Source organism: Herpailurus yagouaroundi, unplaced genomic scaffold (genome assembly GCF_014898765.1).
Source record: "Herpailurus yagouaroundi ecotype Mexico unplaced genomic scaffold, PumYag 77, whole genome shotgun sequence".
In the NCBI taxonomy this organism is placed as follows: Eukaryota; Metazoa; Chordata; class Mammalia; order Carnivora; family Felidae; genus Herpailurus; species Herpailurus yagouaroundi.
In genome coordinates this window covers 59,241,889-59,267,939 of record NW_024412388.1, presented here as the reverse complement: position 1 = coordinate 59,267,939, position 26,051 = coordinate 59,241,889, and the positions used below count along the sequence as shown (strand labels likewise).

At 35.7% G+C, this 26,051-nt stretch overlaps 1 protein-coding gene across 8 annotated transcripts in view; it reads left to right on the top strand.

The window, feature by feature from the left end:
• PTGER3 (prostaglandin E receptor 3) overlaps positions 1-26,051 on the top strand; it is a 201,234-nt gene that overhangs the window by 22,396 nt on the left and 152,787 nt on the right. For 7 of the 8 annotated variants that reach the window (XM_040470627.1, XM_040470632.1, XM_040470633.1 and 4 more), the window contains exon 2: positions 10,395-10,574. In XM_040470627.1, coding sequence (XP_040326561.1) covers positions 10,395-10,574 — 180 coding nt within the window. Of the gene's footprint in view, positions 1-10,394; positions 10,594-16,057; positions 16,315-26,051 lie in introns of those variants that run through there. The other variant, XM_040470634.1, reaches the window with a different exon arrangement.

Here is a 26,051-nt window from a genome sequence, read left to right as displayed (position 1 = left end):
TTCCAGTTTCTTCCAGGTTACTACTGTAGCTGTGAACATTCTGCTTAAAATCATGAGTGATGAGAAGATGTATGTACCTAAAGTCCTTTAGTACCTAAATTGAAGCTGTTATTCTGAGTAATTATAATAGCAGAAACACAACAACAACAACAACAACAACAACAACAACAACAACAACAAGACCAGAGTCTTGAATAGGGATAGATATTGGTGGATTTGTACATTAGATAAAAACTCTAGAATCCTGTACCCCCATATGGGTAGGGGGTACTCGTACCATTCATTCATTGGTTAATTCAAAATTATTTATGAATATACACTGTAATGTATTCTGTGTTAGCTGCTTCCTCAGGTAAACCTAAAAGGACAGAAATAATCCCTGCTCTTGTAATAATGTTAATGTATTAAGAGAGACTGATAATTAAAAACAAGCAACAATACGAAATGTTTAGTGGTAATAAAGGAAGTAGAGAATTTGGGGAGTCCATATTAAAACTTACCTGCTGGGCTTTTATCAAGGGAGATACCAAATAAATTGACATTTCAAGCCTACACAAAAAAATACATTGGGACTGGTCAAGTAAAGATGGGAATGGCAGTTGAAGGACCTGGGGGTCCATATTGTGAAAGTGCAGAAGCAAGAGGGACTGGCCCTTTTAAAGAACTCAAAGAGGTTCAAGATGATTGGGATATAAATGTGAGGGTAAAGAGTGGTGATGTGAGCTCAACAGGGGCTGAGTGGTGATGGGCCTTGCATGTTCATTTAAAGACTTCAGACTTTGCTATTGCAGAACTTTTCAAAGGGAAATAGCAGTAACATTCCCATTTTAGGAGCATCCTGTGTAAGCAGGATGGAGGGACTCGGAATAGAAGCTAACAAATCCTGTAATAGACTTTTGTGGTAGTTCAGACAGGAGATGGTGGTGGTCTGGGTTTAGGGTCAATAGGAATGAAGATGAAAGAAGTGAAAGATTAAACAAATATTAGGAAGTTAATGGGAGACTTTGTGATTGGATGTAAGGAATATGGATAATGAGGTGGAATGGAGGGAGAAGCAGAGAGGAATGAATCGAGATGAATCACGGATAACTCTTAGGTTTCTGTTTTAGGGAATTGGGTTTACTGAAATAAGGAAGATTGGTGGAGAAGCAGCTTTGAAGAAGATAATAATATTACTTTTGAGCCTGTTGAGTTTGATGTAAGACATCTAGGCAGAGCTGTGCTATAGGCAGATAAATTAATCGGTCTGGAGCTCAGAGAAGAGGTATAGCCTATAGCGCATAGATGGATTCTGAAATCATCGGGGTAGAAGAGGTCACCCACTGAGTTTATGCACAGCAAGAAGAGGAGGCAGCCTCCCATTATTTAAGATAAGACCCCAAAATGCTAACATTTTCAGGATGGGTAGGGAAACGGGAGCCATAAAAGAGACTGCAAAGGATCACCCAGAGAGGTAGCAGGAAAATTAGTAAGAATATCAAATCAAATCAAATGGCAACTTGAATATTTGGGTATACTTGGGAAATGCCAACCAGTACATTTGGGAACCTGAATCTTAGAGAAGAGAGTGTTTCAAGAAAGACTTGTAAGTGTCTGGTGGATTTTGAAGCCTTGGTGGTGGCCTTGGGAACAGTGCTTCTTGAATATTTGTGGACACTAAGACCAGGCTATTATAGGTTTAAGAATAAACGTAAGGAAGATAGACACTCTTTTGAGAAGTTCAACTGTAACTTCTGCAGCAGTATATGCAGGGATGTGAGAATTCTGCAGAAGGTTTTATTTTCTCAAGGTAGGAGAAATTTAGATATGTTAATATGATACTGGGAAAAAGCCAAAAGTTAAAGGTAAAGAAGAAGGAGATAATTGAAAAAGTAAGGTCTTTGACATTCATGATGGATAAGATCCGGGGCACAGATAGAACGTTAGTCTTAGGTAGGAGATGGAACACCTCTTCTCTTTGAACAAGAGGAAAGGAGGGATGGTTAGCAAAAGATGCTGAACTTGATGGCAAGAAGGTGAAAGGCCCCCAAAGAGCTGTTTCCTCTGTGAGGTGAAGGACAGTGGAAGATGTGTGAATGATTCTGTATCACGGAATTATTCTCATTCACTGTGGAGAATGAGAGAGAGAGAGAGAGGTGACTAGGGAGTGAAATAAGTTTGGGGACCATGAATTCAGAGAGACCCCAATATGTCCATATTCACCCAGTGTCCATCCCACATACAAGATGTGTCTCTGTGGATACCCTGTGAGATGAAGTCCTCTCACAGCATAGATGGAGAAGACAGTGTCATTTTGACATGAAATAAAGTTAAATGAGAATTTATCATATCAGGTTAGAACAACAGTCAGCCTGCATTGCATACAGGCTGTGGCACAAGGAGGGATGTGTTTCAATGCACTGTCCATGAATCACAGAAGCCAGTAATTGACCACTAAACATCACATTCTCTCTAATAAGCCGTAATGAATTTGATGATTAAGTTAAATGTTTTGATCAATTATAGAGTGTCACACTGTTTACCTATTGGTTGTTAAATTATGCACATATCGACTACCTAAGAATTCAAACTGAAATGACCATGTGGTGGTTCCAGGATGGATTGTGACACTAACATCTTATCAATAAATTATTTAATACGTTATTGTTTATACAGAAGCTACCAACTACTCTAAATTCAATGCTTTTCTTTTGTGAGTGTGCAAATAACACATTTATTGCAGAGAATTTGGAAAACAAAGAAAAAAATAGAGAAGAAAATATAAATCTCCCTAATTCCCACCTGGAGATGTTTTTGTTTTATTTTTATTTTTTTTTAAACATTTATTCATTTTTGAGAGACAGAGCCTAAGTGAGGGAGGGGCAGAGAGAGAGGGAGACAGAAAATCTGAAGCAGAATCCAGGCTTTGAGCTGTCAGAGCCCGACATGGGGCTCGAACTCACGGACCATAAGCTCATGACCTGAGCCAAAGTTGGGCGCTTAACCTACTGAGCCACTCAGGCACCCCACCACTTGGAGATGTTTTGAAAATTCGATTATACTATGTAATAAACATTTGTTTTTACTTTTAACATCCTGAATATTTCCTCATTATTAATTCTTTTTCAAAAACATCATTTTAAATGGCAGCATTGAAATACATATGTATTATGCATATCTCATATATAGTATGCAAATCAGTGGATATTACAGACTTTAAACTATGCCTTACTGTTGGCCTTTTAAGTTTTCCTAATTTTCTTTTGAGGTAAATATCCCTGCACACAAAATTTAGTCCACGTCTCTGATTCCTTCTTTTAATCAGTTGACTGCTGTTTAAAAAATTTTAGTAGGGTTGACACACAATGTTGCATTTGTTTCAGATGTACACCATAGTGATTAGGCAAGTTTATATGTTATGCTGTGCTCACTACAAGTATAGGTACTGTCACCATACACCACTATAATTGTCATTAATACTGTGGTTCTCTGAGTGGGTAATAGGACTCAGCAAATCTGGGTTTAAATGCAACTGTATTTTGGCAAAAAAAGGAAACTGTTTTACATCTAAATATTTGCAAGGATGAATGTTTTTAAAACCTTGACAAAGATATTTTCTAGACTTTTCTCTTGACAACTGAGATGTAAAGGTTTGAAAAGTAATGAAGGTAGCTCTTCTGACATGTGTATCACAGAGTTAATTTATCACCCATAATCTAAGGAATACATACTTTTAGTGTAGATTTTGCTTTTCCCTTTTCAGCCAGAATTTGAATACTTAGTTACCGACATGTTTTTTTACTGTTCTAATAGAAAGGTATTTATCTAGACATAACATATGCACTGGGCTATACTGACCCAAATCACACAGAATTTACAATTCATGCAACTTGACAGGAAATGGTAATTCTTAGGTACCAAATAAAGTGGTGACAGAATGCAGGCTTCTTTAAGATTTGGAGGTCTTCCTGTGCAGTGATTTGTTAATGGTTCTGCATTACCAAACACCTTTGAAGTTCAAATTTTTTTCTTTCAAAAAAAAAAAAAAACCACTCAGGTAGAAATGTAAGGAAAGCAGACATACAGATAATGCATTCATTTCCTAGTATTCCTCAAGCATCCACTCTTCTTCTATCCCTGATCGTCAGAGGATTCTCTTCTGGAATCATATGCAATAGTGCAATAGCGTGGGGCTTGGGAAGAGGTATTCATTGTAAATCAAAGACCTTAATTATTCTCATCTCATTTTAATTTTTGCAACTGCACTATAATAGATGGAGAAGATATTCAGCAAGCATGTATTAATCATGTTTTAGAGAAGGGAGAACTTAAGATCCAAAGTTAGTTAACTGGTCCCCAACCTAGACACAGAGCTGAGTCAGATTCATGGCGGGTCTCTAACTCTTGGTCAGTGTTTGACAAAGTCAGTTACTTCTAAAAAAATCTTCCCCTAAAGCTTTATGAATCTAGTTCCTTGTACTATTCAGTTGTCCATTTTCTAACTTTGTAATTTTCCTCTCTCCGCTGTTTTCCAAAAGACACATTTGGGGTTTTCCTGAAGAGTAATTTTATCTTTTGTTTACATATTTTACCTTTTGGCTTCTTTTCTTCTTCACATTAACTCCTTATTCATGTTCCAGCTCTGCCGCAGAACTGCTAAGAAAAAACTTAACCATGGAGGTATATGGAAGATGCCTTCCAGGCCAGCCCTTTGGTTTCCTAGTGAGTTTATTAAAGCATAGAGAGTAAATGGCTTGCCTAAAATCACACACGGTGGCCAGGCCAGCAGTAGAATTTATTTCTTCTGATTCTTCATTTGTCATTATTTTGAAGAATTTTATAAAATTACATAATAGTAAAGATGCAATAACATGACTTCTAGTAACTTTTTAAACATTTATGAGCTGTTTGTTTTCAGTTTTCAGATTAGATAAGGCAGGAGAAGCTTCTGAAACAGTAGAGTCTAGAATGCTGAGGTGATTTGGCAACTGGAGAACAGAGTTGTAACCAGACTGGAAAGTCTGCAATTATTTCTTAAGTCTCCAGTGAAGCTTCTTCCCATGATAATCCTTCAAATTATGTAATTAAGTGATTTAAAGGGCCCAGACAGGTTTCACTGTATTATAACGTAGTACATTTATTAAACGATAGAGGGAATTTCCAGTAGAGCAGGTTATCCTCCATAGCCTAACAACAAAGGATTATGGAAAACAAAACATCATAGATAAAAATTGGCTGTGAGGAAAGTTCTCTCACACAATTTTATTCCCTCCCCTCCAAGTTAATTTTTCTGGGTTTACTCATTTATCATCTTCAATAGATATTTATGACCTACAACCCAAGGCATTTTTGAATCAAGCAGTGAAGTACCAAAGATTTTTAAACGTGTAGTTATAAATCCTGCTTCAATAAAACAAAATCCAAATGCAGCATATTAAAAACCGTCTCCTTGGTTAGTGCTTTACACCTTGAAAAGGTCATTATCACTGGGAAAGAGACTTTTTTTGTTTAGATGGAGCAAAGCAGTTGCCCTTGACCCTAGGCAGGGATGGAGAAATTAGGGGATGCTGATATAGTTGGGTTTCTGGTTATCGCGGGCACAAAAAGAGCTCTCTATTCCTGCTGATAAACGGGGAGATGCAAGAGGCCTGGGAGAGTCACATGGAGCCTGGGAAAGATGCTGGCAGAAAAGCTGCTCTCAGGGCCCCCAGAATTAGTCTTAACCGCTCCCTTGACCAGATCATTACAAGAGGCTGTTCAGACAGAGCAATCTTGCAGATTATCCATGCATTTGCCAAAAAAGTAGACTCTGTGCTGTCTAAGCACCCTGGTTTTTATTTGTCCCTTTTCCCTTGTAAGGAATTGAATTGGACTAATAGGAAAAATGAATTGTACTAGAAATCTACATATTCATGCCAAAGGTTTTCTTCCAAAGTCTGAATGTCTGAAAAATATTTGCAAAAATTGTAATCACTGTTTAGCTCCTGAAATACAGGGAAATCAACAGATGGATGCTAATTTGCATTTGTGTTCAAAATAAGATGGATTTGGGAGTCCTACTTCCATCCCTGCTGCCATTTGGAAATGACAGTATCATGCTTTCTGTCCCTAATTGTAGTTATTGTCATATTGCACATCTCATGATTTCTGGGAAAAGCTGGAGTGTCTCTCCCCATGTGCCAGCTATTGCTTACAGAGCTTGGTTTCATAATTTCATAATCACTGAATTGTCCGTAGTAAATTATGGGAAATTACAGGGGACTAACCAATGTAAGGCATATGAAACCTATAATAGTCTAATAATAATTTATATTTTTAAGCCCCATGAAAACTTAAAATAATCAAGGAGGGCTGTGTAAAATGACTGAAATCCCACTTTAATTAGTAATTTTGTAAATTTTCCTGATTATAAGAAGTTGGACAATTTCTATTTTATTTTATATTTGAAAAAATGAAAATGTAATTGAAGTGAGTTTTTAGATCATTCTAGATCAGGCCCAGAGAACTTCCTGAAAGATGGTAGGTGGTCAAATATATTTAATTATTGGATGAGGTGAGGGGTTAAAAGAGCTAGATACAACCTTTCCAATAGTTTATAAACGGAGAAAAAAGAAATAATAGATGTATGTTTTTCTTAAAAGCAACCTAATTGAAAATAAAATTTTATCCCTTTTAATCAAACACATTGAAATCTAACTGATAGAATAACAAGAATTCATTTTTACATGTTACAGACTTAGAAATTGAGGTAATTTAAATAAGAGTTAGGATGAAGTTTACTTTTACTTTATGTTAAAAAAAAAGTTTCCTAATAAAAGTGAACAAAGTAAACAAGCTTGCTGAGATGTTTTATCTATCAGAGACAGTAAATCATTTTCAAGCAACTTCCTCCCCATCCCTTCTCCACCTCTTTTGAGAGCTCACTCTGTGGGTGTATTAGTTTTCTACTGCAGTACTCTAACAAATTAATATAAACTTAGGGGCTTAAAACAAGACCGACTTCTCTTACAATTCTGTATGTTAGAACCCTGACATGAGTCTTACTGGGTTACTCTCAAGGTGTCCATTGGGCTCCATTCCTTTCTAGAAGCTCTGAAGGAGCTCGGAGAATTATGTCCTTACCTTTTTCAGTTTCTAGAAGCCATCCCCATTCCTTAACTCACCTCATGGCTCCCTTCCTCTATGTTCAAAACTGGCAATGTTGTATCTCACTGACAATTCTCTGTACACACATCTCCCTCTCCCCACAGCTGGATAAAATTCTCAGATTTTAAGGACCGTGTGATTACACTGAACACACCCAGGTAATCCTGGAGAGTCTCCCCATCTCAAGACCCTTATCATGAATCACATCTGCAAAGTCCTTTTGTCATGTGTGAAAACGTATTTGCAGATTCTAGGAACTGGGACATAGATATCTTTGGGGGCCATCTGTGTATGCAGTGAGAGGTAGTGTTCAGTTCACAAGACTATGAGCCAGCATCAGAAGATACTGACATAGATTTACTTATTTAAAAAAAAATTGGTGTATAATAATTCGTGCTTATTAATGAAGGCAGTTATCATCAACTTCCTTTCAAAGAATTTCATAAATTGTTTGAAATGTTTTTATGTACATACAACTTTTAAAATAATTTAATAATTATTTAATGGTAAATTATTGCTTAATAGTAATAATTCCATTGCCTTCCACAAGTCTATGTATTTCACAGAATTTAATTATAATAACAATATAGCTTTATATACATAATCTACTTTATATTCTGTTTTCACCTAATTCTTACACATTCTTACTAGTATACAAATAAGCAATATTTTATTAAACTTTACTCCTGATGTTAGAAATTTATGTGTTTAGTTTCTTACTAATATAGATAATGCTTCGCTAAATATTGACTTATTTATACAGCTGTTTTTGCTTTTATTGTATAAATCCCTTGGAAACAATTCCTTTGAAAGAAATTACAGAGTAAGAATATATGAGTATCTGTGGGTTGTCTACCCATTCCCCTGTTCTTATTTGCTTATATCACCATAATTTGCTCAGGTATTAGGTGGTAATGTGGTCAAGGACCATGATTTAAGCCTCAGGGGATGAATTTGTCCTAAACAAAACCTGGAAGTTTCTGTCTCTTTTGCCAGTGATTGGTTTAAGAATCTGTGGTCAAATTTGTCCAGTTAGACCAAGTTGAAGTTTTTATAGCTGGTGCGGGTTTGATCGGAGCTAGAATTTAGTTAAGATGATGAATCTGTCGTGTGCTGACATTTGTATGCACCATCTGGGTGTCTTTTGTTACCATAGTTCAGATGACAGAAGGAGCTGAAGTAGGATGAGATTGGAACAAGAGCAAAAGGCACTGAAGAGAATGAGACAAAGGAAAGATTTGAAGAAAACTGACATGACTGTATAAGGGAGCAAGTGCCATTGCTGGGATTGTGGGTTTGTGGTCCAGAGTGTTTTAGATGTTCAGAGATGTTGACCTCAATTTGAGATATATGACCTAAGGACAGACATCCAAATAAGTGTGGGCTTCACAAGACACCTTGGGTCCAATAGAATGGACTGTGAGCAACAAATGAAAGCCTCATATATAATTTTAAATTTTCTAGTGACATTTCGGGGCGCCTGGGTGGCGCAGTCGTTTAAGCATCCGACTTCAGCCAGGTCACGATCTCGCGGTCCGTGAGTTCGAGCCCCGCATCGGGCTCTGGGCTGATGGCTCAGAGCCTGGAGCCTGTTTCCAATTCTGTGTCTCCCTCTCTCTCTGCCCCTCCCCCATTCATGCTCTGTCTCTCTGTGTCCCAAAAATAAATAAATGTTAAAAAAAAAAAACATTTTCTAGTGACATTTTTAAAAAAGTAAAAAAAAAGTAATGTTGATTTTAATAATACATTTTATTTGACACAATGTGTCAAAATGTTATCATTTCATTATAAAATCATTACGTATTCCAACATCTCAGTTTGTCCTGGCCACATTTCAAGTGCTTAAGAGTCGTGCAGCACAATTAGAAAGATGAATTCAGGAGCCAGTTATAAAGTCAGCACCTTTCTTTGTCTGCTAATGTGAACCTGTGTTTGGGTTGTTTCTGTGTTTTGTGTGTTCGCTTGTTTGTTTTTTGCTGTTGTGAATAACACTGTAATGAACAGTCCTATGCACAACTCCCGGAGCAGGAATTCAGGATGGTATATCCCTAGGAGTAGGATTGCTTGCAGGTAGCAGAGGAAATCGTGCTTGTTTCTCCAAGAAACAAGATTCTTCAAATCTTTCGTTTGTCTCATCCTCTTCAGTGCCTTTATTTTCCATAGTGGGTGTTCCAGTTCACTTTTCCAGATAATGGTGTGTAAAAGCGTCCTCATTTCTCCACATCCATACTAACATTTGGGAAAGTCTCATTTTTTCATTTTTGTCAAACTAGTGGGTGTAAAATGGTTCTTATTTTCTCATAATTTGCACTTTTCTGATTATTAATGAGCTTGAATATCTTTTCAGAGGTATATGAACCTTCATTCTTTTCTCTTCTATGGAAATCACAAATATCTATTCATTCATATATAAATATATTTATATGATATATGTCATATAATATTATATTTATATATATGTCATATTACCTATTTATTCACAAATATTTATTGAGCACTGTTTATTAAGTATTGGTTTAGGTACTGGCAATATATTAGTGGGGAAAACAATAGTCCCAAATCCTGCCCTCCGGAAGTTTACATTCCAGTGTGTGTATATGGTGAGAAGGGAGAGATAAAAAAAACAAAGCCCTATAGGTCAAGTGGTATTAGGAAACCTCGTTGAAGTCTGGCTCAGCCATTTTACATCATTAAACCTTGGCAGCAACTGTAAAAAGGAAACTGTAATGCTATCTCTCTTAATTTTTTATTAAATGCATATAAAGAACTTGATGGAGTCCTGGCAAATTGTATGGATTCAGAAAATGCTAAGAATAAGTATTATTTCCTCTTTTCTTGCTTCTACTTTTTTTTCTGTAATTTGCTTCAGTTAGGACTACTGAAGTTTAAGAGTAAATTTGTTTTGGTTTGTTGAAGTGTTGGCTTTCGTTAGGGTGTCAACCCATTGGTACTTTCTGCATCAAGACAGATGACTGGCTAATTTTGAGATGTGTTTTTGAGATTTCAAGCTTCTTAAATACCAAGGACCAAGATCCTGAGAACATGTACTTTTTAAAAGGCTGCATTAGGTCAAATGCCAAAAATGAGGGAAAATCTGTAGGAATGTCTTGTATTCATTCAGGGCTGTGTCCTGTGAATATAAATTTTTCCTGAATTAATCATTTCAGTCCAACAACCAATTTGCTGTAAGCTATGTGCAAAGTATTGTGCAGAGGAGATACATGTGACTTTGTTAATCTTTGGAACAATTATTTGTCCCTCTTTCTTAGATAATGATGTTGAAAATGATCTTCAATCAGACATCTGTTGAGCACTGCAAGACACACACTGAAAAGCTGAAAGAATGCAACTTCTTCTTAATAGCTGTTCGCCTGGCTTCACTGAACCAGATCTTGGATCCCTGGGTTTATCTGCTGCTAAGAAAGATCCTTCTTCGAAAGTTTTGCCAGGTAGCAAATGCTGTCTCCAGCTGCTCTAATGATGGACAGAAAGGGCAGCCTATCTCATTATCCAATGAAATAATACAGACAGGAGCATGAAAGAGAACACCTAATCAACTTGCATGTTCACAGCTTTTGGCAACAAATAGCCCTAAACCTTACTGTGAATTTAGGCATCTCTGGCATGCCACCATTTATGCATTGAAGGAGAATTTTGATATAAGGCTAAATGGTCTCAGAAGCATAGATAATCCCCTGTGTGCCAAAAGTATTGAAATACAAACAAAGGAAAATATATTAGTGACAGTCTAATGTTTTTGGGTCTCTGCCATTTGTAGCTGAATATGTGATTCTTTATGAGATGAACACATTTTTTATAAATGATCTTGGTCTGTGGTGGGGATGGGATAGGAAAAGTTAATATTCCAGTATACTGAGTACTTGGGGGATTGAATGCATAGATCATCAAAGATAGGCAAAGATTTGCTTTTGTTCAAAGACCTTGGTCTTCTGTATTCTCTTTCTTTCTCTCCATGTCACTCTTTTCCCTGTATATTTTTTTAAAAAGTTGCATTAGGATAAAAACATATAATGTATACAATATTTGGTGGTACTGATGTACATATTGCTCAATCTATAAATTATCTGCTGAACGTATAAAGTTTAAGTTTTGGTTGTATTGGTAATTAGGTTTACTCATTATCTAAATGACAGCCAATTCCATTTATTTCAAATATGGTGGGATTTGTGACTATCCAAATACTAGATGTTCTTCTTTTTTAATACATTTTTAATTCCTACAAGCCTGGATAAGATTCATGAATCTGATCTTGAGAGTCAATGTAGTGGTTTTTCAAAATGCTATTTAAGAACTGATTGGAGAACTAAATATAGGTACTGTGCTTAATTATCTTCCTTGATTTTTCCACCAAAAGTATTCTCTAGTCTTTTGGAATATCTAAATACTAACTCTGATTCTAAGACCGATAAATATTTTGAAGGTTCCATAAAGAATTTGGCCTATTTATAGAATAAGAAAATTAATAAGGTTGACCCCTCACAGCACTTTCTCTGTTACCTCTTTATCTAAATATTTATTATTAATATATTTTTCTTATAGTCTACATGTGTACAAACCTTGATGGCTAAGGTTGATATATTTTGGGCACAAGTAGATCATTACGTTAAGTTTTGAGAGTTGCACTTAAAAAAAAAAGAATCTCCCCAACAAACACAATAATCTTTTAATTTGGACCCGCACAAAATGCTCTTTGTTTTCTTTGGAGCATTCATTTTGCAAACTCATTAACATTTTCTCATGAAGATCTTAATTTACAGCTTATCTTATTGTATTCCTAGTTAAAAAAAATTAAGATTTATTTTATACTTCTTTATAGTACTACTTTTTCCCCTGTGTTTAGTAGGCATTTGAGGAAGAATTGATTTCAACACGTACAATATATGCATTAGGTTAATATGACCTGGTAAACCATCCCAGGTCAATCAGGAATAATCAATTTAAAGCAAAGTGTTAAGCTGAGTGAGAAACAAGATCTGCTGAGAGTGCCTATGTAATTCATGGCGGTTGTACTGCCTATGTTTTAGAAAAAATGATGATAAATAACCTAATACTAAAGCCCCATTGTAAAATCTCTCTATGCTATAGAATTGGGTTTCCCACAGGTCACCTCATGAAGAATTAGACAAAACTACCTCCTTTTTCAAGAAAAAAAAAGTGCACTTAAATGACCTTATAGTAAAGAAGCTTTACCTCTTGAATGGTCCTCTGGTCCTGGGTTATAATCAGATACACACACACACACACACACACACACACACACACACACGCACACACACACAGAATGAATTTAACTGGTATGAGTGTCATTGGGTTATTCCTTCCAGCACCTAGTCCAACACTTGAAACATAGAAAGCGTTCAGAATGTATTCAGTGAATGAATGAATAAATGTCTGCCAAAACTCAGTGCATATCAGTGAGGCACTGCCATATGATTGAAGTGCTTCATGCCATTACAGTCCATAAAACTGATAAAGTGAATGATCTCTGCCTATTTAATTACAGAAATATGAATTTATCTTCAAATGTGTAGTATCATATTGCTGTACAACAAAGTGCTTTTTTTGTGTTAATAATTTAAGAGACCGATACTTCCAAATGGTAATGGAGATTACTGTCAAAGAAATATCACTTTTCTTCAAAGCACAGAAATACATAAAGACAAAACAGCCTCAAACTTATCCTTAATGACAAAATAAATATCTTCCCAGCGATACATGGTAGGAGTGGACAAATGGCAGCTTTTGAACAAGGTTGAAAAGGAAGTAGAGAAGGAAAAATTACATAAATGGTGTGTTTTTGTTATCTAGGCAACCATTTGTTCATCCAGAGAAAACCAGATAAGAAATGTAAGTCCCAAATGATTTCAGCCTTTGGATGGTAGTTGAGATTAGATTTCAGAGATGTTGTGCAAAGGCCCTAGATGTGGTTAGGAAGCAGGCATCTAAAGTCACTGTAGAAAAACCTTTGTTTCCAAATTGAAGTTTATTGACCTTTAAATTCATTCTCATATACTTAGTTGATCTATATATATATCTGAGCAGGAAAAGAAAATGTGTGCATAAATTGTGACAATTCCTAACTTGACAATATTGGTTAAAAATAATAGAGGTCTAGGAAACCACATGGGAAGAAGTGACTGAGTGCAATGTAGAAATATATGTAAAATCGTCTATTGTAGATTTTACAAAGCAGTGCTGATTTTCTAAACAATGAGTTTATACAGTATGCTGTGTTGTAGAAGAAAATGATGGCATGCTATCCGGTAAGAACATTTTACTTTTCAGATAAAATTAGTGTGGTGGATATCTTAAAACTATTTAAATGGAGGAAACAAAATGTGTTAATATTTATGAAATTTACGTAATGCTGTATCTCAAGATATTCTAAGTAACTGTGCTTAATTGTGACAGATTTAAATGGCTATGAATCAAAAAGTGAACATATATTTCTACTTAACACTTCTTTATTGCATAAAAGATCTCTTGACCACGTTATAGAATAGAATTAAGTAAGCTCATGTAAAAGTTAGCTGAAAGAGACCCTGGGGCCATGCTGATGTTGAGTAATGGACTGACTAGAAACTCTGACAAATCACTATTTTTTTTTTTAATTTTTTTTTTCAACGCTTTTATTTATTTTTGGGACAGAGAGAGACAGAGCATGAACGGGGGAGGGGCAGAGAGAGAGGGAGACACAGAATCGGAAACAGGCTCCAGGCTCTGAGCCATCAGCCCAGACAGAGCCTGACGCGGGGCTCGAACTCACGGACCGCGAGATCGTGACCTGGCTGAAGTCAGACACTTAACCGACTGCGCCACCCAGGCGCCCCACAAATCACTATTTTTAAAAGGTGGTCAATCTGTGGCAATATTCTAATAATAGATTTTCAAGTGAATTAGACCTTTTATTTATTGATACTTTTTATATTTTTGTGTTTTTGATTCCTAATTTGTGATTAACTTTCAATCTCCCCATGTCAACAATCACTTAATAGTTCTTTGGTATTGGGATTAAACCAGAGACAGAAAGTAGAAACATTTTGATCTTTGAAATTGTAGGCATATATATTGCCTGTTTATTTTTTAATCCTTTAACCTTGAAAGCTTTTCTTGAGATAAACAGGATACCAGAAGATGGGTGACACAGAAAGACTACAGGGTAATTATTCGTACGAACAGATAAAAGTTTAATGTGGAAAAACTAAAATTTCTACGATTTACCCATGTGAAATGTTTAGATGATCAATCATGCCAAATATGCAGTGATGCTGTTTCTTGCTGGTTTTGTGCTTGCATATTTCTCAAAGTCTGCTAAAATTGAGGTTTAAATAAAAGTGCAGAATTGTTCAATGAATGAGATTATATCATTTTAAAAAATGAAGACTCTTTAATACTGTGGCTACGTCCAAAGGACTGTTTTCTGAGTTGCAATAAAATTCTCATAAGAGGTGGTACATAGCTGTGATGTTTCCTAACATAGGTTTTGATAGAGCCAATTTACAAACTTTGAGAATCAGCCTAAAGCTCACATGCACATTTGTTAAAAACTGTATCAGCTCAGTATTCTATTCTAACGAATAGGCAGTGATTACTGAAGCATGAAACAGAGAATTAGAAGAAATTGTAAAATTAAAACTCCATTATATTGGCATTTACATGGATACTAATTTCATGAGAAAGTTCATATTCAGCTGAATTACTCCTACCCAAAAAGTTTCAGTTTCGATGTTACAAGGAATTCGTATCTACAGTGATCAAGTAAAACCTTTCACATGTCCTCCCTGAATGTCTGTTTTGGATTGAGTCCACCTTGAATAAAACTGAAGAAAGTAAAAAGAATAGTGCAGGGTGGCCTTACTCTCAAAGTGAAAAAAAGAGAAAACTGAGACTATGCCTATCTCTTAAAGACTTGAACAAGTCTAGAATCAAAGAATTTTTGTCTCACAAGGAGATCAACATTCATTTTAAAGTCAGATGGAAAGATCTCTCACTCCACACTACTTAACACATCCTTTCTCACCATCTCTGTTCTCTACTCTTTTAAGGAATGAAAGAAAACAGCATTTTTACTTTATATATTCTCTATTTTATAATTCCTTAAGCAAAGATTCTATTTAAAGGTTTATAATTCATACAAGGTGAATTGTAAACCATTACATTATGATACCATAAGCTGAGTATATTTTGATTCTCTAGAAAAACAATTCAATCAGATACAAACCATATTCATTTATATGTCTCTCATTTTCTTCATTGAGAATGAAAATTATTTGATTTTAGAAGTTTTAAATCAATCAGTTGCATATTCTCAACAACCCAAATATTTACTGGATTATGTATTTTTTCATTAAGAATGAGACTGTCACCCTAAGCCTTGCCTCCAGTTTATTCATTTTCTCAGCAGAAGGAATGTAACAGATATTTACTGTTGGTAAAACTGGGATTGTTTTTAAGAGGACAGAGAACAGGTGTGTACTTTTAGTATGCTTCTGCCCTAATACATGAAATGGATCTGAGTCTCTTTTTTACTAAGTCTGTTTTGATGGAAAAATGTTATTATGGGAGTAAAGGTAGGAAGGAAAGAGATCATCATGAGGAACAAAATCAGATTTTTCAAGCTTTTTGAACATTTGGGAGATGATTCCACCTCTAAAGTTATTTTCGTAAGTGCAGCTCTTAAATTCCTTTGTCAATTGCTTTAGAAACAAAGTATGTTGGCCTTTTAATTAGAGTGAATCAGATATCTAGACAAAAGGCAGCCAATCACCAAACTTTAATAGTTATTTAAAAATAGTTTCTTGATATGTTTTCAGTTTGTGTAGAAATAAAAGCTGCAATGTTAGGCAGAGAAAAATGCACATGACTTATACTCCAGTGTTCTTTTGACTACTGAAAAGGTACATATGTGGAGTAGGGAAGGATGGAGGTGGGGTAGAGAACGTAAGGAAAGACATGGAGGAAACATACATTTCCAACTTGTTAAAATCCTTCATTCTTTTAGTCCATTCCTCAGAATCAAAGAAAGGAAGGGACTGTATTTATCTTCATACAGTTGAGTGTCAGTGAGACAAAGCAAAGATGGCCAGTGTTCTTTTCTGTAAGAGCAGGTGTTCAGTTCACTTAAGTCATCACTGACAGCTAAATTCTCTTCCTTTCATGTGTATATATATATATAGATAGATAGATATAGATATAGATATATAGATATATAGATATGAAATATATTTATACATATTTATTCATATAAATATATGAAATATTTTATTTTCTCCCTCTTCTACCAAATGTTCATGTACAGATAAAGTTGAACATTTCTTTACACAAACAAATTAAAAATAGGCACTGATTATCTTCATCTGTTTACAATAAATGAGTGTAAGTACTACTTATGTGGTATATTTAAGTAAGAACTGAAATCATTGGCACTTTTAATCATAATGGGAAGCTCAGTATAGAAAGCATATGTTTCTCCATCTGTCCTACTCAGCATCCTATCCCTACACACTTGGTTAAGTGGGAACATATACTTTTGTCATCTCTGTGTAAAGTTTTTTTGGAGATACCTAAGTATAGTTAAACATATCTTCCAGTATATTTTAAAGGCTGGTATTCAGTATTGTGGAGAGTAAAAGAGACTATGAAAACTACATCAAAGTTTTGATGGCATTCAAGTCATAGTCTGTGTATTTAATAAATGTATGTTTTTTATGTTGTGTTTGTCAATGAAAAATAAAGTTGAATGTTCTGAAATGTTCCTGTCTTTTTTTCCTGATGCCAACTCATGTCAGGAATATTTTATTTATAATTGTGCTAAGTGTTTTTCAGAAATCCTATTTGATGTGCTTTGTCAAATAAAAGCACAATGTAATATGCAACAGCATTATGCTAACTGGATGATTATACCATTTTGTTTTATATTCCATAATCATGTACAGTACAGAGTATCATTGATTTACTGTAGATCTGAGGTGCTCTTTTCCCACTTTCAACATGATATCCATTCATGTTATAATCCCAGATTTTTTGTCTTTAATACAAAAGCATATTTATAAATTGTTCTCAATTTAGTTCATCCCCTTTTTGTGTGTATTCTAGTGTAATCTACACATAGCCAACCAAAGAATTGTCTTTGTAGTCAGACCCTTTGATAGATTTGTACCTGGGTATTGGTGTCAGCTGATTATTGGTAGAAACAAATGTTGGGCTGCCCCTGTGCTATGTGCTAATTCAGGTCAATCACCTCATCCTTCTTGAGTGAAGGGAGATATTCTGTGGAATATAGGCTGTTAAGCCAAACTCATAAAAGTAGTGCATCAGATTTGCCTTCCTTCCTCTTAGGAAAGGTATTTAGGGAGAGCTCTGTCCATGATTTCTCCCAGGGGGTCCTAGGCTTCCAACCAGGTCTTATGGTCTCTATAGTCTTTACTCTGTTACCTTCTGTTAATCAAGAAATTAACCACCAGAAATTAAACCATCACAATGTAGAACCTCATGCCATAAAATGAGTCATTGCCCAGTCAGACATGGGGTCAGACATCCTTAGATATCCTTGGAGGTTGTGTTTGGGTACTCAGAATCCAAGCCAGTCCTCTGGGCTTATTCCTTCCTTCAACACATGTTTGTTGTTGTACCAGTTATGTGCCAATAATTCTGGTAGGTGTTAAGACACAAGGATTTTTTCTGAAAAATCAGCTATCAATGAGTGTATAATATAGTAGAGAAATAGGAAATAATTTGATCAGAGCTGCTATTAGAGTAAGCATAAGAGGGAGGTGATGCTAAAATAGGAAATCATTTCCTGTAGGAGATGACATTTAACCTGTGTCTTGGAGAAAGGAGTTGATGTTAGTTGGGAAGGGGAGGGCATTTTGCCCCAAATTGCAATTTCCAAAGCATTCAAACTAACTAAATTCTAGTGGCCCTGTGAGTACTATAGGTCTAAATAGAGCATAAGTCTATAACTTCCTCTCAGAATGGGCAAAAGTGGCATGAGCTTATGACAGGATTTCTCCACCTCAGCCTCTCAGCACATTGGACCAAATAATTATTTGTTTTGGAGGCTGTCCTGTGCATTGCAGGGTGTTTAGCAGTATCCCTGCCCTCTACCCAGTAGATACTAGTAATACTTTTCTAGCTGTGACAATCAGAAATCAGACATTGCCAAATATACTAATTGCTCCCAGATGAGAACCTCTGCTTTAGGGCAAGGGCCATGACCATTGAGACACATGGCTATGGATCTGAGGGTTTGCAGGACAAGGCCATCTGTGGGATCTTGGATCTGAAAGCCATCGTTTGGGCATTTCCCAAAGTGGCAGGCACTAGAATACCAGTTTGTGTCTGACTGCACAAAAATGTGGTGCTACCACTACAACAATGCCTGGATCACCATGGGCCCTGATCCACTTCCATAATCGCATAAACCTATTCACAAATAAGGAGGTACAATTTCTTAGAAAGTATCATCTTTCTATTGATGCCTCCAATCCTTATTTTGCTCTTGATAAGAGGCCCTGGGGTTGTATGTCTCTCAAAGGGCTATCTAAAGAGAATGAGTCCATTTCTCCCAAGACCTTTGAAAGTCTGTGATAATTCCTCTTAAGTTCACACTTCCAGACACTTGCCTTGGTAAGAAAGAACTAATTTACCAAACTCTGTCTTTTATGGGATTTTTGCATATTTGGTTTGTGTACAGAGCCGTAGCAGCTTTATTTAATCTGAAAAATGATTTTTATCAAAAAGCAGTCCAACTCTGGGCAAATGTCTCTTTGTTGGCCTGTGTTTTTTCTGAGTTCATGCCAGTCTGTAGTACCCCAATCATAGAGCTATTACCACACATTTTGAAGACAAAGTTCAGATCATACTCTCTATGACTAACACTTAACCCTTTGGTTTGTATGGAATGGGAGGTTGAAAATCTTAAAGTCCAAATCTGAGCAAAAAAAAAAAATTAGAACAAGAGTACTCATTAGTCTACTGGAAATTTCTGAGGCCAAGTAAGGGAGATCTGTGGATAATCAGTGTTTATGTCTAATATTCTTACACAATATTGGAAAGAAGGCTTTGAATATAATATATAAGATTTTTTCCATTTTATTTTGAAAAGAACATTGGAGGAACATAATTCTGAAACCATTACCACCGATTGGAGCCTTTAAAAATAAGATTTAAGTAGAACATAGCTGATAGAACACTGGCTTTTAACCACTTTGGGATCAGAGGCCCCTCTGATAATAAGATGAAAGGAATGGATCCCCTCCTCACAAAAAGCACAGAGAATTTTTACATTGTGTCAGAGACTGTACAGCCCTCCTGAATTCTGTCTGTGGACATCTTGGAAATTTATGGACACAGGTTAGGAATTCTCACTGTGAGAGAGTCTTTATGAATCAAGGAACCTCATGACTTTCCATGTTTGGTTAGAAAGCTAAAATCTAAAACTGGAGCTAAGTCAATATAATTACTTCCCTGTGAATGCCAAAATTGCCTGACATCTCATTATATGCCCGTAATAGTGAAACAACATAATCAGGGATAGAATTACTAAAAGAGGAGCTGCAATCATTTTAAAATATTGCCATCACATGGGTGAAAGAAAAGAACACAATCCTGACCAGAAGAGGGGCAGCATAGACTACTCACCAAAACCAGGTTGAAAGTAAAAGGGTTATTATTATTTTTTTAATTACGAGTAATTCATTCAGTGATGCATTTGCCTTACAACAAAGATCTTGCTTCTGTTTTCCTTTGTGCTGACCCAGCCAGAAAGATTTAAAATGAAGCTATTTAAAAGTCAATAAAAGGATTTACTCCACCTAAAAAGTACAATATGCTATACACAAATGAGCTAAATGGTTAGAATATACCTTTCTGTTATTTTCTATTATGTAACTTTATGTTATTACGTTACATGTGTGTGTGGATGCATACATATTTACACTTCTGCATGTACTACACCTTTGCCTTGCAACTTAGAACCAAAGCAGCAAGGATGACCTTAATGATTGCATCTTTTCAGTGAAAATGCAAGGCATACACTCACAGATCTTGTTACAAATGTAAAATTAATGATGCTTTAAGCCAACACTTTAAGCTATTAGTAAAATGCTCTACTGATGTTTATAGCTTGTATTTCTCTACAGGGAAAAGTCTGGAGCAACTAATGATATTTATCTTTGCATTTTTCTAGCCTTATTGAGGAAGATGGAAATGAGATCTTAAAACACTAAAGTATTCGTCTGTTGGAAACCACTCTTTCATACCAAACCAGCCTCCATTCTGGATGTGTGTACATGAATTGGATAGCAGTATGAGATGTGTATAAAATTGCAAGTGGATTTTCATGAATCAGTGGTTTGGAATCTTCTCCCTTAGAAGATCCTTTGAAAGCCATTTTTAGAGGAAAAGCTATTTATATTTATTTTCAACAATCCTTGACTATTGAAACATTTTTTTTTTTGCCTAGAATTTTCAAGAATTGTTGTGACAAAATCAATTTTTAGTTCAAAATTTTGGAGAAGTAATATTGATTCATTGACAAGCTCTGAAGAGGAATCACTGCCTTAAAGGTTGTGTAGCCCTAATTAGATATGCATGGCCTTATCCTTTTCCCAGATTTTGTCTTCACCGTGGTAATTTTGAATATTGCTGTTACTCTCCCTTCAGCAGGATTTTCATTGAAAACTGAAATAACTAATTTGCTAATTTTATTAATATTGACCACTGTGAAGATATTAGATATGTAATTTAAAATATTTTAAAGTATATTTTAAACAAAATCATTTCACCAAAATGCTCCGCAAAAAATTTTAAGTCATAATGGAAAAGAAAAATTTCCAACATTAAGAAAGGAGTCAGGACACTTAAGCCTAATTATCTGATTTGCTATTCACTTGTTATTTGCCCTTGACAATTCAGTAAACGTCTCTGAATTGAATTTTCTCATCAGCACAACATTAGTAGGATTAAATAAGATAAGGACACTTTTGAAAGCACTATACAAGTAGTTGGTGGTTGATATTACTTTATTATCCCCATTCATTGATGGAACATTGAAAATTAATTATGATATTCTCATCTCAAGCAACTTTAGTACCATCTTGCTAATTTAGTATTGGGCATTCACCAGAACACACAAGTGATATTAGAAGACTAGCTCTGGTCCCACATAGGGTGTGTGTGTTTGAGAAAAACATATGGCTTCTTTTAAGTTTAGTTGCCTCATCTGTATGATCAGAGTTGGTCTATCTATGTGGTATCTTCTAACTGAAAAACATGATTCTCCTTTTTCTATGGAATGTCGTGCAGCTAATTTTGTCAGCCAAACACACGCAAGTTTTTTTCTTCTGAATCTTGAAAAATAGCTCATAGGAAACCTCTAGGAGACATAGGTAGGAAGGCTCATACAATGTTTCTGTTCCCTCTTTCTCTAAAAAGAATTTTTAGGTTCCTGTTCTCCCTCTCCTTTAAGATTGTTCTCTTTTCTCAACCAAATCATGAGTTCCTTGAATACAGGGGCCAGGTCTTCCTTTTATTAAGGTTTTCTGCTTGCTTTCACCTTGCTCTTCATCCAAACTACCAAATCCTAGTTTGTGTTGTTAGGTATCTTATTTACTTCTTTATTTTTGGCTCATGAGATATCACAAAGATTAAGTCATGTAGATTTTCATACACTTGGGCTTATCAGTGTGTGTTTGTGTGTGTCTATGTATGTGATATCCCTTACATCTCAAATGTGTATTTCCTTTTTAAAAATTTTTGTTAAGTGTTTTGTTTTAATTCCAGGATAGTTAACATACAGTATTATCTTAGTTTCAGGTGTACAATATAATGATTCAACAATTCTACATATCATTCAGTGCTCATCATCATAAGTGTACTCTTAATCCCCATCACCTATTTCACCCATCCCCTCGCCTACCTCCCGTCTGATAACCGTCAGTTTATTCTCTATAGTTAAGAGTCTGTTTCTTGGTTTGTCTCTCTCTTTTTTCTCCTTTGTTGTTGTTTTAATTTGTTTTGTTTCTTAAATTTCACAGATGAGTGAAATCATATGACATTTGTCTTTCTCTGACCGACTTATTTCACTTAGCATAATACCCTCTAGCTCTATCCATGATGTTGTAAATGGCAAGATTTCATTCTTTTTTTATGGCTAAATAATATTCCATTGTGTATATGTATACATATATATACATATATACATGGACACTTGGGCTGCTCCCGTAATTAGGTTTTTGTAAATAATGTTGCAATAAACATAAAGATGTGTATATCTGTTTGAAGTAGCGTTCAGTATTCTTTGGGTAAATACCTAGTAGTGGAATTACTGGATCATGGGGTAGTTCTATTTTTAATTTTTTGAGGAATGCTCATACTGTTTTCCACAATGGCTGCATTAGTTTGCATTCCTACTGACAGTGCACAAGGGTTCCTTTTCTCCACATCCTCCCTAACGCTTCTTGTGTTGTTGATTTTAGTCATTCTGCCAGGTGTGAGGTGGTATCTCATTGTAACCTATCTGATAGTCTTTACCCCCTTTAGAATCCTGGGTTTCTCTGCCATTGATCCTTTTGCCTCTTTTTTTTTTTTTTTAGATATCCTGTTTTCTAGATCCTATATCTGGAATTATTTCTGGAGTTATTCACTCATTTTGAACGCACCTTTTTAAAAATGGGCTTCTGATAGATTCTTCTAGGAATCAAATTAGGAAAGGAAAGAGAATGATTTTAAGTAAACATGAATACTAACAATAATGGTGATAATAACAATAGTGGCAGATGTCATTTTATGAACTACTATACTTTGCATATGCTATCAGATGCTCATGCCAATACCACAGGGTAGGTGTTCTTATCACCACTCAGCAGATGAAAAGACTGGGCTCAGGAAGGGTGAATCACTCCACCAGTCCACAGAGTTAGTGAGAAGTGAAGCTGGGGTTCTTACCTGCTTTCAGGTTAGAATACATTTGGCAAACATATTCTGAGCAAAGAATTACTACTTTTTCCAAAGCTTCAAGTTTACCTTTGAGGGCTCCGCTAAGGCCCCGTGAGAGAAAGATTTTGACTGTCATGATGCCTGGGCATTTTCAAACAGCCACAAACAATTTGGGGCAGCAGTGGACAGGCAGCTTTTCCAACAGGACCGATTAGAATCAGCTCACAAGATTCTTAGCAAACATTTGAAAGTCTGTATGCCCCACCTGGGCATTCACACACTACTGTAAATATTCTGACCCTTCCTTGTTGAATACAGAATTGCTTCTGCAGAGGAGTGGGTGTCAGCAGCCCAGCCATACATGGTTGCACAGAAAGGCCGCATTGCCACTTCCTGTCCAGATCTAGGGGTTTGCAGGATGCTGAGTTTATCACGATTCAGGTTACTAACTGTACATCTGTTTTCAGCCCCTTTGTTTTGTGTTGTTGGTGCTGTTGTTGCTTTTTCTTTCACACTTCCTCTCCTGCTTAACTCAGGAGCAGGTTTACTGAGAACTGAAAAGCAGTTAAGTACTTTTGCTTTCTAATTACAGATGGACTCCTGGGAGAAAATGTAAAATTCAAGATGGAAGAGAGGGAGAACAGGCCTTTGACAGCAGGAAAACCCTTCTGTCTATTGTCTCCCCTGCTTAATTTTGAAATTTGCTCAAACTTCTTGCAAAATACAGTTCAGTTCTAGAATGGAGAATATTTTATCTTTAAGAGACAGAAAAACTGTTCCCTGTTTTTGAGTCTTTCTTTCCTTGCTGCTAGCAGGTAGAATCGGTTATGTATATCTGACATTTTATTCATTCACTAGTATTCTCTTTTCAACTAGCTGCTCTGTTTTCCACAGAACTTATCAGACTGATAAGAACAGTGAGGAACATATTGTTCAAGGGAATAACATCTTGGCATCTCCAAAACTTGAATTCTGTTATCAGGAAATGGATTCAAATGACAAGCCACCAATAGCTGTATAACATGAAAAATCGATACATCTTAGAGTTTAGCTTTGGTCTAATTTTGCATATTATCTCTACTATTTCAATATAATTACAGGAGTCAACAATTCTCAGGTATCTCAGGGATCAATTAACAATTATTCAGAATGGGCTCAACCCAATTACATGTAAATCTTTACTTAATTTTTTTTTTTTTTACTAATCAGCAGTTAATTAAGCCAAATCAAATGAGTCAATGCTTAGGGCAAATGTTTGAAAGGCAAATTTCCATTTGTCTGCTGGCTTCTATGTAATTTGCATGAGAAATGGAGTCTGAAGATTTTCATAATGGTTTGTTAATAATAATAATAAAATTTAAAAAAATAATGTAGTAATTTATGGACCTAATTTTATGGGAGTAAGTTTTAATATGAGAACATGTTCAGAAAAAAATTAAAATAACAATGAATGATTATACATGTTACTTGACGTTCCTTAATGGGAAACACCATTCTCCATTCACTGGATGAAGAATGGTCCTCTCAAACTTAGGGGCTCTTTTTCAACTGCCCAACACAACCATTTGGAAGGGAGGGAGGGATATTCTTGGAGAAAGGAAAGAAGCAACTGAGATGCCAGGTAGATAAGCAGTATCTTTTTTGGGGGAAAAGTGTCATGGTCAGGTTATCATTAAGGATGTGAAAATACGTGTTTTGGAGTCAGACCTGGGATCAAACTTTGGCTTAAAAGCTGTGGACCTTGAAAATAATTCCTTCAACTCTTTAAGATTTTTGTATATGAAGAATTGGGATTTTTGCACTTACTTTATAGGGTAGCCATGAGGATTAAATATGTAAATATTCTAGAAGAGTTATGGGTACAATAAATATGTAGGAGGTATTGTTATTAGTGTTGTATTAGTAGTGATACCAGTAGCCACAGTAGCAATATTGATTGCTTCAGGAGTCCATAATCATATTGGTAAAGTGGCAAGAGACATCCTGATCTCTGTATTCATTTATCTATTTCACTTAGCATAATGTTTGCAAGGTTCATCCATGTTGTCGCAAGTGGCAAGATTTCCTGCTTTTAGGTATGAATAAACTCTTCCATTATATATATGGAAACAACACTTAAATGGTTTGTAAATAATGCTGCCATGAACATGGGCATGCAAATCCTATCACTTTGTGATATTGACTTTGTTTCCTTCAGATATAAACCCAGAAATGGAATTGCTGGATTACATGGGAGTTCTGTTTATTTATTTTTTTTGAGGAACCCAGAAGAGGTATTTTGAAAAGTCCCTATAACAACTTTGTCAAGTGAAATCCCGGAAAAATAAATAATAAGGCATATAAGCAAATGGGTGAATTTTAGTATGGCAGTTCTTGTCTGAAAAGCAATAAATAGGATCTGGTCAAATTAGTCAATGCTTTCTACCACTATCTAATAGAGACTAGTATAACACATTCCTGCTCCCTCAATTTCCTGATCTATAAAGGACTATGGGGATAATAATTTCTAGTTTATAGGGTAGCTGTAAATCTTAGAAGAGGTAACATATGCAAACCACTTGGTATTGTTGACCTTAAAAATGAAACGGTCAGCTATTTACCAGCAAAAAAAATGGGTTTATTTGGGAATAGCAGAGATTTGCAATTCAGGGCAAGCAAGGGATGGCAAAACCATAGGCTAGTCTAACAAAGGAGAGGAATGTTATTTTATGGAAAAGGAGGAAAAGTTGGGAGGGGTTTCTTTGAAGAAAAGTCCATTAGAGAAAGGCAAGAGTTCAGGGTGGTGATGGTTCTTCATTCTCTGAATTGCTGGGGTAGTCAGATTTTTGTAGGAGACTCAAAGTATGTCTCTTCCTGTTGGGACCTGTGACTATTGATTCTTTCCTGTTGACCTCTCTTCAGTTGGGGTCCCTAATGGACAATTCTTGACCTTGAGTGGTATGGCCTGAGAGTTCTTTTTTTTTTTT